Raw genomic sequence first — 13040 nt, forward strand, 5'->3', positions numbered from 1 at the left:
GTCTATGTCAGTGTTACACCTCAGGTTGAAGTGAGTGCTGCTTCATGTTCATCAGTATTTACCCACTGATAAAAATAATCCGAAGAAAAGTTAATTTTGTATACTTGTTTTAATTGCAGTTTATTTTGAGTTTATGGTTAAAGCTGCTCCTCAAGACACTGAATTAGTTCCTTAGTGCAGCGTTCGTCATAGATTCAGTGAGTGAGTATTCTCCACTAAAGTTACATCATTTGGGTCTTTTTTTTTTTTACTATTTCTCAGTTGTTGGACTTTTTTATTTCATGTTTGTGCATGAAAGCTGTTGAGTCTGTTTTAAAAAAAAAAGTTACTGAATTGTTATGCATGTTGTATTACCCAATGTCCTTAAGATGGACTTTTTGGTTTTTAATCGAGTATAAAAAGGAATATTTCAAACTATTTTTTTTTCGTGCTTACTTTGATATTATGGATTATCTCAGGTTCAAACTGCATCATCTTTTCATTAAATCAATTTGAGAAGTTAACATTTTTTCCTCGATTTGGGTCTCGGCTTGTCATTCAGGGTGAATGGTGGGTCCCGTAGCCAGACCAGTTGAGAACCACTGATCTACATAGACCTTCGCCCTCCTCTTCTCCAATTGTATTGGCACATTGGCTGCCTTTTAATTAATAACCTCTGCAGTGGGCAGAAGTATTGTTCCATCGCCTCTGTACTTGTGACATGAATCTGCGTGTGAGCATGAGATAAAAACGATATGTAACCCTCTCATTAAACATTGCTCTGCAGTACCACTAGTGGTCCCAAACTCAACAGGGTACCTTTGAACATTTTTGCCTTGACTGTAGGGCTGCAACTAACAATTATTTTAATAATCGGTTGATCTATTTTTCCGATTAATCGGATAAAAAAACAGAAGCATTAATTTCCAACTCTTTATTCAAAAACAGAAGTGACAGTGCAAAACATGTTCAGAAAGCACAAACGGGTTGCTCCTTGAACATCCCTGAGCTGTTAATTAAAAAAAATAAAATAAAAAGGGACTAATACTAAAAACATACACATGTATGCTTTACATCTGGCAAATGTGAGCCATTTTTACTGTAATTGATCTCCTTGAGCACTATTTACACTACTGTAAAATTCGGGTTAGAAGCCGCTACTTTTTTCCTCAACTTTAACCTGTGCGGCTTAAATATCGGTGTGGCTAATTTGTGGATTTTTTTCTTCTTCTAAATTTAGCAGCAGTTGAAGAGACATGCGGTACAAATTAATGTGAAATATTCCCAAATCCCTTTCACGAGTGATCTCACTGTAAAACAGGGTCCTCGCAGCAGCCAAACTCCCTGCTGTCCTCCTCGCCCTGCGGCGGCTCTCACCCCACCACCCCGCTTGGCTCTCCAAGCGGGGTGGTGGGGTGGGGCGCTGGTCCCGCTACTGCCGGTGGTTGTCGGGGAGCTAGCTGCAGCAGCTAGCTCCCCGACAACCACCGGCAGTAGCGGGACCAGCGCCCGCTCGACGCCCAACTCAGGCAGAAGGGACAGTGGGACAGAAGGGACAGTGGCACCAGCGGCTTATAAACCGCCGCAACTTTTTATTTATTTTATTTAGTAGATGCAGCTTGTAAAATGGTGCGTCTTATAACCCGCATTTTACAGTACATACGTTACAGAAATTGGTACAGGTCAGCTCACTGTAGGACATAAGTATCAATCTATTTCACGCATAATGTACACGCATGCACTGCACATACACGATGATTTTGTATAACACTGTTTTTCTTAAAGCAAGGAAAGCTTTGGATAACAAATGGCAAATAGCTGCAAATAGTTTTTGCTGCTATATTAATGTTTAGAATGTTAAATGTAGCTTCTTTTATGGTCCGCTGTCAAGAAACGAATGAGAGCGACTGCTCAGCGAGCCAGCAGCGACAGACGGGGACAGTGGAGGACAACAGCATGTGGAGCCAGCACACACACCTGAGCACATATCGCCAACCCTACCGCAGTAGTCATAATTAAAGTGGGGCCTTGTTCACCATACAGTGGTTAATTTTTGTAATGCATTTGTGAGAATGTAAGTGCTCGTACTCTGCTTTATGTAGCTTTTAATTGGCTGGTCATTGATTATGAAGATGCTTCATGAACGGCCATAACACCACACCACTCTTGCTTTGTTTCAATTGGCTTGGCCCACTGACATGCTCTTTTTTTATGTGGGGTGTATACATCTGTATTTGTACACTCTGCTGGTTACTATATTAGTTAATCTGCACAGTCTTCTCTCCCTATCTGCTCATTTTCTGAGCTGTTAAGAAATAAAATGTCCACTTGGCTGCTCTACTCGTGTGTGTGTGTGTGTGTGTGTGTGTGTCATTGGCTGCTTATACGTATGCTTTCCACCATTGTGGTTTCACAGGAAATCGGTAGGAAGCCATCTATTTTACTGGCTAAGTCAGAGCAAGACACTGAAGCGGTATGTAACCACAACAGATACACAGAGGAGACACTTGGCGTTCTAGTGAATGTGTGTTTTGAGATTCATTCTCAAATAGAGTATGTAGCACATGCTTTAACCACAAAAAAGAATAAAAGCTGATGTAGAAGCACTACTATCAGCATTTGCAGGGAAGGTGTGATTGTGTGTTGTAAGCTTAGCCCGTCTCCTGTGGTTATCATGTCACCAACTGCTCTAGAGACGAAAACCACTAGACCAAGTCTTTGTGAGTGGCTTCCTCTGTTGTGCTTTAATCGTAGGTTAAATCTCTTTCTGGGCATCTGTGTTGGTTAGAGGCTGCTGTCACTCCCTCCTGCCCCATGCTCCTTTGTTATTGTAAATGCATGAACACTCCCCTTGCTTTCTCTGGCTTATTGGATGGCTGCTTGCCCTGTCAGTCACGTAGGGACTGGTTTTGTAAACCACTTCATCAGTTAGAATGACAGAGGGCGAGAGCATTGAGGAAAAGGAGGAGGAGGGGAGGGATGGAGGGCAGCTCAGCTGAATAGTCTGGCTCGGCAGCAGAGCTTTGAGATGATAGTTGGCAACTGTCCTGACTGCCGATGTGTGGAGTGTGTCAGTGAGCAGGGGGCTGAATGGTGTGTGTGTGTGTGTGTGTGTGTGTGTCCCTCCCTCTACTCAGCTGTGTTGAAAGGCTGCCAGTGTCTAGTCGACTCAGCTGGGTCTTTTTTATCTGGTCTGTTGGAGAGGTGTCAACAGCCTGAGGGGATACAGCCTGGCATGGCAGAGTCTGGTCTGGTCTCCCAGCAGCTTTGTGGATAAGAGAGCGGCAGCACGTTGATTGTATAGCTTGGCACTAACACAGATTTGATGGTGCCTCACATCTTAATGTATGTTGTCATGGTTCTTGTTGAGGGTGTGCTATGTGAGTAGATTTACCCTCTCTGCTAAAGTTAATTGTTTAAAAAAAAAAAAAAGTGTAAACTTTGTGTATAAACTATCGTGTTGCAGCGGATCATAAAACTCACGGTTCGGATTGGATAACCGATCTGAGTCATGGATTAGATCAGCAAAAAAATGAAAAGGGGGAGCAAATATAACTTTTAGATATCCATGATCACGTTTTCTGTAGCCAATACTAATTGCTGATCAATGAGGAGACATATTGGTAGATACATATCCTGTTTTTGTTTTGTTGGGTTGTAGCATCTGGTCGACAAGGCTCCACACAACTCTTTTTTTTTGCCACTGTCCCAAAATGTTGGTATCAGGTTCATGATATAAATAAGAATAAATTGATGGTATCAATATTCATCACCATATAAGTCATGTGAAATAAATAAATGTAAACTCTCACGGTACATATTACCGTGTGCGTGTAGGAAGTTAATTTATGAGTTCTAATTAGCTGAGAAACTTAGCAAGTTATGGTTATTATCCGTCAAAGTGGCTAAATAAAAAAAAAACTTTGCCAAGACGGAACATAATTTGTCTGGGGGCTTCGTTACCTACTGCAATGTTGCCAATGTTTTCAACTCTGTTGTTTCTGGCGTTTCTACTGGTTGCAAACTCTACAAGGACTAGCTTGAGAAGAGAAGGGAGTGGGTGGAGGAGGAGGAGAGGTTGTAAATGTTTTTGTTATGGAGGGCTGGAGAAGTCCATCTTGCCAAAAGCTAGTGTCACGCTGAGCTGTCGTGGTGCCAGAGCATCGGCTGGTTTCGACCAAACCAAGCGCAGTCATTCTGGCACCGCTATGATGGGGCCTGCATGAGCAGAGGGGGTCTTGTAGTTACACATTGGCATTAAAATGAAGGCAGAACCTTTGGTGGCAGGTTTCTGCTCTTTTGACTAATGTGGGTGAATAATAACCCCCAAGTAAACCATAATCTGTCTTAACATCAAGACTTATTAAAAAAAGTAATAGCTGTGCCTGTTAGGGTTGGGTACCGAGAACCGGTGCCAACACGTCCGGTACCTACTGGACCGAAAAGCAACGCAGATTTCGGTGCTTCCTTCCGGTGCCTGAGCCGATTTAAATACTTTTTTTTTTTTTTACACTACTCTGTAAAGTTGCACGGTATATAGATTTTAAAAAGGTAGCACGGTGCCCGCACGCTAAAAACGATTATGAAAATAGCGCGGATCAGAGTGCACTTGCTGCGGCGCTCTGTCTGCCTGCATGCAGAGCGGGGCTTAAGGGGGCGGGGCTTCCAGCGCTCACACACACAGCGCGCGCACACAGAGATCGCTGGAGACATGAGCACGAGCTTTTTAACGTCCATCCTCGGCTTTCTGAAACAAATCTCTCCAGTTGATATTAATGATGGCGTGTAGTCCAGTAAAGCAGCAGTTTGTAGAATCCATCAGTGTCTGAGTTCTGTTGCACCAGTCCAAATCAGGGCAGCTGATGCTTGTGTCTGTTCTTTTTGAAGTTAAAAGTTTTGAAGCTGTTGTTTGAAGACAAGTATTTTGTATGTATTTATTTATAGTATACTTTAAACAGTTAATATATTGTTCAATTTGAAGAAAAAAAAATTGCCTTGGCAATAACAAAGTATCAGTTCAGGCACCGTTTAGGCACCGGTATCGTTTTAAAAATATCGGTTTAGCACCGGTATCGGAAAAAACCCAAACGATACCCATCCCTAGTGCCTGTTTGTTGTTGAGAAAGAATGCTGAGTCTTATTCAGTTTTGCTAATGGCGGCCCATACTTTTTAGATGGATGTAAGCTGCTGTTTAGAGAGTTTTGAAATGTAAATGACAAACACCTGACTTTACATTAGGGCTGGGCGCTATGGCTAAAAAATTCATATCACGGTATTTTGTAAGATTCTGGCGGTTTCACAGTATATCACGGTATTTTTTTTCCAAATAAACACATTAATTTATTGACGGCGAAAAGGACCGCCACTGCCATCGTTAGTCACCACTCGCTCTCAACTGGCCAGCAGCTGTTTTGATTGGTACATAGGGAGCTAAACACGGAGGGATTTAGGACCCAGGGGAATCCCTTGATACTAGTGGCGCATGCGTGGCCATAACGACTATTGTCATTATTCGGCCGGCAGCAACATTTAATGTTTACAGTCACAGATACGTGAACAGCGGTCTGAGCTACTTGCGTCTCACGGATAGGAGTTGACTCAGGGTGTGCAAGACATGACATCGCCAAAAGGCATGATGGGTAAAGCCCGCCCTACTTTACATTACTATTTGAATTACTTCATTCATAAGCTCTCTGACCAAGCTCTTAATCAGGCCCTACACAGGGTTCTTACAGTCATGGAAAACCTGGAAAAGTCATTGAAAAAAATTAAATCCCAAAGGTTTTGGAAAAGTCACGGAAATGTGTTGTATTCATATGTTCATGTCTGAGTTTGAAATAATTAATATGCTTTTAAAAGAAAAACGCTCAAAATATAAGCAGACACACATACAGGCATCTATATAAATGTTTATTCTTTTAATCAAACTATTGTCTCTCATTCATTTGTGTCATTTAAGGTATACTGTAAGCCCTACAGTCAGGGTGCCACAGGGCCCGGCCAGCAGCTAAACCCTCGGCAGCAGCTCCAGAACAAGGCTGCCCATCACATATTGATGACAACCTATAGTCAGTGTTTCAGTACTAACAATATTCTACAAGTAATAACTGTTCAAGCTGAAATTGCTGCATTATAATTTTGGTATAGTGATCAGTGTTTCCCATACCGTTATAATAGGGGGGCGGGGCGCCCCCCTGAAGAAACCCGCTGCCCCCCCCCCCCGGTAATTTTTTCTATAAAGCCAGAATAGAACAGGTCTACACATTGTTCTGTTATTAAACAAACTAAACGGCCGTATGTTATTGATCTTATCTGCATGACAGCATGTCATTTCTGGGTCGTGTTACAACTCTTCTCTGCTCTCTGTATCGCGCCCCGATGCGCTGCACACAGTTGAGCACACAGCGGACAGAGAGCGACGAAAAATATGTTGCGTGCTTTTCACAATGGGATTTGCTGCGTTAAGCTATCATTTTTAAAGCCTAACAGTTCATGTATTTGCAGGTCAAGACAAACAGCCTGGAGTTCCATAAATGACGTTTCTGACTTCACATATCGAGGCTCTGGAAATATTCTTCCAAAAGCCCGAAAAACACACTGCAATGACAAAGCCTGCTCACTTTGTGGTCGTCAGTAAAATAAATGAACACCATGTTTCTTTTAAGTCAGTATTTATCAAACTGGGGCGGTATTTATTACAGGTAATTATGGAATTACCTGTAATAAATTAGAGGAAATTGTGATTTTAAATGTTCACCGTATGCCGTTAATAGGTTACGCTTGCGCATGCATGACTCGCCGATTCTGTGGCATTTTGCCAAAAGCCAATTTATGAAATCTCCATGAAGTTGGCTTTCTGCTGTTGCGTCTCATCAGAATACAGATCTCAGATCAACATTGAGCATTAATTGAGAGCCGTATCAAATCTACAACCCTGTTTATAAAGAGTTGTAGAGGAAAGCAGCTCACTGCAGCCACTGATACTGATACAACCTGATGCTCACATCTGCACTCATTCTGTTTTGTTTGGCAAAAAAATTGCTAATTGTTTTCCACAATAAGATATTTACTAGTAACTCAATATTAGTTATTTATTGCTTAACTTTATTTTAATTTTTCTAACAGTGATAGCACTTTTCTTTTTTTTTTGTCTGATGGAGCGATCTGGTTTACTTGAAAGGGATTGCAATGTTCTTTATTCTATTATTTATAAAAGCACAGATGGAGTCACTAGTAGTACTGTGAGGTATTACTTTGTAGTACTGTGAGGTACCACTATGTAGTATATGTGTGTGTGTCCCCGAAGCTGTAAACCTAGGGGAAACACTAGTGATACTAAAACTTTAAAATCTTGCCTTGGTTGGTTTTAATTGATTCATGATTGCTAGTTGACTATAATTGGGTGACACATTGACTCTTTTTAGATGCAAGCTTGTTGAAAGATCGGTAAAAAGCATTTAAAGGCAAACTGAAACTAAATAAATGTTTACTCTTCTACAGCAGGTATACCTGCTATGCCAATCACTTGTCTGTGTTCTCCTTTGAGAAAAAAATCAGACGGCAAGTTGGAGAAATCAAATGTTTCCATTCCGATATTTGTATTTACTTTACTGTCTGTCTTCTGCTGTTTACGGTCTTTTGGGTTTACGGTCTATGGTGTAACACTGTCGGCTGTCAATCAAATACAGACAGGCCCCTCCAGCCAGCTGAGACTCGAGCAGCATTTCTGATAATTCCGAAACAAAAACAACTATTAACAGTACATTTGAAAAAACACAGGGGCATTATTTTTGACACATTCGGGGGATGACTAAATGTGATTTCAACCGTCAGACCGGGCGGTGTTGTGATATTGACAACCTCGCAAGCCCCAAAAAATTACAAGCCATTACAACCTTTGACATTCGTCATTTTCCTTGTAGGCGGCGATGCTCCCTCTGGCCGGCGGCGGTGGTGTGGCGGTGTCTTCAGCCGGCCCCACAGCCGACCCAGAGAAGCGCAAGCTGATCCAGCAGCAGCTGGTCCTGCTGCTTCACGCACACAAGTGCCAACGACGGGAGCAGGCAAACGGGGAGGTGAGAGCCTGCGCCCTGCCTCACTGCCGCACCATGAAGAACGTCCTCAACCACATGACCCACTGCCAGGCTGGCAAGTCCTGCCAGGGTGAGTTGGAGCATTTGAAGCGATCGAATAATTAAATAAAATGGATAATTTCATGTGGTTGAACCTTTTTTAGAAGACAACAGTTTAAGACTTTGCTGCTGTGTGGTCACATAATTTAAAGGTTTAACACAACATAAACTCAGTTCTTTCTAGCTGTCAATCAATGTTCATTGGAATCTTGACAAAGTAAAGAAATACATTATGGTTGCAAACAATTTGAAATCGGGATCTCTTTATCTTGTGTTAAATCGCCAGCTTTGCCGGGGATGAAGGCTCGAGTTGATAAGCAGACGGAGTTAGTTAGCAAGCTTTGCACTAAACCAGAATTTTTCAATTTATTTTGAGCCACAGTACATTTTCTACAATAAAAAAATCCTGCGGCACACCGACAACCCAAAAGGTTACAAAATGTCACATTGTAGCATAATACAGCATATATGATAGGTAATTATTGCGCTACCTACTGGCATGGAAGAGTTTAATTACTAGGCCAGCCATTATATTGCAGGCTCAGACGCTCAACAAGGGCAAATTATTTGCTAAATAATGTTTTTTTTCCCACAGCACACCTGACGATATCTGGTGTGCCGCAGCACAGTGGTTGGAAATCACTGCATTAAAGCAAACAGTTGAGCCTATGACACACTTTGAATGACAGCCCCCTTATTTGCTTAATGTATAAAGAAAATAAGTAAGATTAGAGAAATAAATGGGGGTGTGTATATACTCTTTTAGTAATGGATGGGTTTTACACCGACCACATTCAGAAAACAACCGATAAAACAAGCAAGCGATGAAAACCATCATATGGGGGGGAAAATGCTTGAAAATTGCATCAACATAAATGTTCATTGGCTGGTGAGATTGTTAAGATCAAAACTCGATAACTAAATGACGAAGTGTAATGCACATGGAATATTCTAATATTTCAAGGACCGACGGGGTTAATGGCGATTTACATTTTTCCTTCATTACCATGAAAATGTTTCCCTTTACTCCTTGTTGCTCATACATCTGCCTAATGCAGACATGGACATGTCCATTCATTCAAAACAACACTCGCCTCCTACCTGCACACTTGCATGTTTGATGTTTCTCCCTCCACTATTTTCTTGTTTCTGTCTGCTGTTGGTCCACCGTCCCTCGTCAGCACCAGCATTGCTGTAATCAAAAGGTTCCCTCAAGCGACTCGTTTATATTTGTTTTAATGTCTTGCTGTGGCCTTGCACTTGAATGCTTCAGTTAAATTTCATGCCAAACGTACTCGGAGGCCAAGAATTTAAGTGTGAAGGAGTCTATGTCTCTGTTTCCTGCATGCCAGCTCATTTCCTCTTGCTCAGGATATCTGCTTCTCTCTGCCACTGAAATAACTGTAGAGAGAGATTTTGTTCCCAAACAGTTTTCATCTCTAAGATTTATCTGATGTCGGGTGGTTCATTTGCGTGCTGCATCCAAGCTATTTTTTGTGTGTACATTACTGCACACGTAACCTACAAAAAGCCACCAGCATGATAGCCCTGCTATGTTTTAGTCTTCGCCAGTAGTATTGACCATCTTACGCAATACTACATTTGTTATTGTTTATTTGTGCATAATTCCTGGAGCTTGGAGCTGGGCAGTAATTGTTTTGGTAATTCTAAATCATATTTTTGCATGCCAGGCAGCTAGCAAGGCAAATTTTAGCCTGCTGGTGATTTCTTATCAGATTAAGCTGCTAGCACACAAGCCTAACCACAGCTAACATGAAGCGCCTCAGTTTGTTCAGTCACGCATCAGGAATACGCTGTAGTTAATTTTCCACTGGGCCAAATCAGTGGCCTTCCAAGAGTGGGACTAGTGCAGTGAGCTTTCTCTTGTTAGCTCTCACTGGCCATCTGTCTCACTATCTACACATTTTGTCCAATGTTTTTTTTATTACTACTTTTGAGCTAAATACACATGTTTGGTTACATGAAAACCACATCACAACCACAACACAAATACTAGTTTTCTGCTTGGTTCAGAAAAAACAAACTCAGTTTCCCAGGAGACTTGAGACAAAAATGACAATTTGTTTACTCAACAAACTTAGTTTTTCTTGCATGCCTCCACAATAATTGGAGAATCCAAAAATGGGAGTAAAATCATATGAGAAATCTGTTAAACTCGTGCAGTATAGGCTAATCCAACTCTCGCTTTTCCAGTCGCATACTCGGTACTTCCCAAATACATGCATTTTTGCCAAAATCGTACTATTTAAAACACTTTCTTCACTAATCTTGGGATTGCATGTGGGCACACTTTGTTTCTTTAAACTGTTGGAAAACTGCTATAGTCTCATTAACATTTCCAAGATGACTGTGACATTCCTGATTTCAAGAGCAATGAGCATTTGGTAGCAAACTGTCAGCATTCAAATGCTAAACCCTGGAATCTCCATCTTCCCGTCTCTTTTCCTGTGCAGTGGCTCACTGTGCGTCGTCCAGACAGATCATCTCCCACTGGAAAAATTGCACACGACACGACTGCCCCGTCTGCCTGCCGCTGAAGAACGCCAGCGACAAGCGCACCCAGCAACGTAAGTACAAGAAGCAGGCTGGAGCCCGCTGTCGCTTGACCATTGTCAAGTCGCTCAACACGCCACAGATGCCAAACGCAAGGCTGAATTACTTCCCTTGACTGTGCTGAACAAGCAGGACATCTAGACATGGCCAGCTCTGTGTTTGTCTGACAAAGGCCTCTGTCTTTATCTCCAAACTATGCTGGTATATTGAGCTCTAGTGGTCCGTAGTGACGTCCTTAGAAAGGACACCTGCTTGTGGCTTTCCTGAAATCAGCCAAAGATGCACCGATTGTGTTGTTCTTGGCCGATTCATTTTCTTTCCAACTAGGATTGACAGCAAGGCTCAAGACTAGGGATGGGTATCATTTGGGTTTTTTCCGATACCGGTGCTAAACCGATACTTTTAAAACGATACCGGTGCCTAAACGGTGCCTGAACCGATACTTTTTTATTGCCAAGGCATTTTTTTTTCTTCAAATTGAACAATATTATGAACTGTTTAAAGTATACTATAGATATAAATAAGTACATACTAAACACTTGACTTCAAACTACAGCTTCATACCTTTTAACTTTAAACTATATATATATATATATATATATATATATATATATATTTTATTTATTTATTTAAAAAAAAAAGAACAGACACAAGCATCAGTTGGCCTGATTGGACCGTGTGCAACAGAACTCAAACTGTTGGATTCTACAAACTGCTGCTTTACTGGACTGCACGTCATCATTAATATCAACTGGAGAGATTTGTTCCAGAAAGCCGAGGACGGACGTTCAAAAGCTCGTGCTCATGTCTCCAGCGATCTCTGTGTGCGCGCGCTGTGTGTGTGAGCGCTGGAAGCCCCGCCCCCTCGAGCCCCGCTCTGCATGCAGGCAGACAGAGAGCAGAGCAGCGAGTGTGCTCTGATCCGCGCTATTTTAATAATTGTTTTTAACGTGCGGGCACCGGGCTACCTTTTTAGTATCTATCTCCCGTGCAACTTTACAGAGTAGTGTTAAAAAAAAGTATTTAAATCGGCTCAGGCACCAGAAGAAAGCACCGAAATCTGAGTTGCTTTTCGGTCCGGTAGGTACCGGACGTGTTGGAACCGGTGCCAGTATGGCACCGGTTCTCGGTACCCAACCCTACTCAAGACACATTTTTTATTTTTTACAAGGTTATATTTGAACACATCATGATATGATAGTGTGACAATTACATTTCAATACAAATCTGTATTAAATAGTGCTTGAACACATCAAAATGCAAGTCTCTTCATCCTCGGTTAATTTAGCTGTCTGACCTGACGCTTTCAGCGGGTGAGCCGGACGTAATTACTCTGAGCAGCGTGTTCAATATTAATTACAATATAACTGTATATAGTTGCGTTCGTGCGGCTGTGACGTTATTGTATTGTGTGCCAATGTAAAACTATCCTGCTGCACATGTGTGCAAATGTGACCGGCAAAATTTGACACTGATTGGCCACAACCGGTGATCAGCCCATCGGCGGAAAACGTGACGGTTTTGGTCGGCTGTTCCATCTCTGCGTTTGTGTGTAGAATATTTGTATATTTTACTATTGAGGCAATTCATCGCTCTCCCACATTTCCTCAAAGCACTCAGTGAGTAAGAGCATGGTCCTGCTGGGCTTGTAATCCGATACACAAGAGGGATAGGAGTGTGATGGAGGGAGGGAGGAAACGGAGAGCGTGTGCTCGAGGTGTCTTGCTTAGCCATTGGCTGTTGGGCTGTTCACTGCTACTCCCCCCCTCTAGAGCAGAGCCGAATTTGACACTCTGCCTCGTACTAAAACTGTTTTTCTGTCTTTTCAGTTTTTTTTTACTGTTGTCACAGATTCACAGACTGTTCTTTTGTGTCAAACCATCTTTTGCATTCTTTTCTGGATTACTTGCACTAGTCTCTTCTACATTTTCGCCCTTATTTTTTGTTCCTTCTCGGTTTTGTGTTTTATTCTTTACGTCACCACTCTGCTCAGCATCTTTCATCACTTAAAGCATTCCAGGGTTGGTCTGTCCCTGTTTGGCTTGCATGTTAAAGAACATGATGCAGAGGCTTGTGTTTCTGCTGCCAACACAAACACAATGCAGTATTTTTTTATGCTGCTTCCTCCAATTTTTGTCTTTTTACAAACTTAAGCGATTCTTTAGCCCAACCAAAGCCTGAACCCATAAAAATATGCTAATGCTCTGTCCCCTGAAGGGATTTACGCATTTATTCAGTTCGCTGCATTTTCATTCGTTTAGCCTTACATTATGTTCTCGCTGTATCAGTTTGCCATGTGACTTCATCTCGCCAGAGGTCAAAGTCAGTATGCATGTGTGTTTGCTACGAGGTCT

General features: G+C 42.0%; 1 protein-coding gene across 1 annotated transcript in view; it reads left to right on the forward strand.

Moving 5' to 3' along the window:
• crebbpa (CREB binding lysine acetyltransferase a) overlaps positions 1-13040 on the forward strand; it is a gene marked incomplete at its 5' end in the record, with an annotated part of 45229 nt that overhangs the window by 14694 nt on the left and 17495 nt on the right. The window contains 2 exons of the mRNA XM_079219096.1: positions 7903-8143; positions 10587-10700. Coding sequence (XP_079075222.1) covers positions 7903-8143; positions 10587-10700 — 355 coding nt within the window. The remainder of the gene's footprint in view (positions 1-7902; positions 8144-10586; positions 10701-13040) is intronic.

Source organism: Taurulus bubalis (genome assembly GCF_910589615.1).
Source record: "Taurulus bubalis genome assembly, chromosome: 6".
Classification (NCBI taxonomy): Eukaryota; Metazoa; Chordata; class Actinopteri; order Perciformes; family Cottidae; genus Taurulus; species Taurulus bubalis.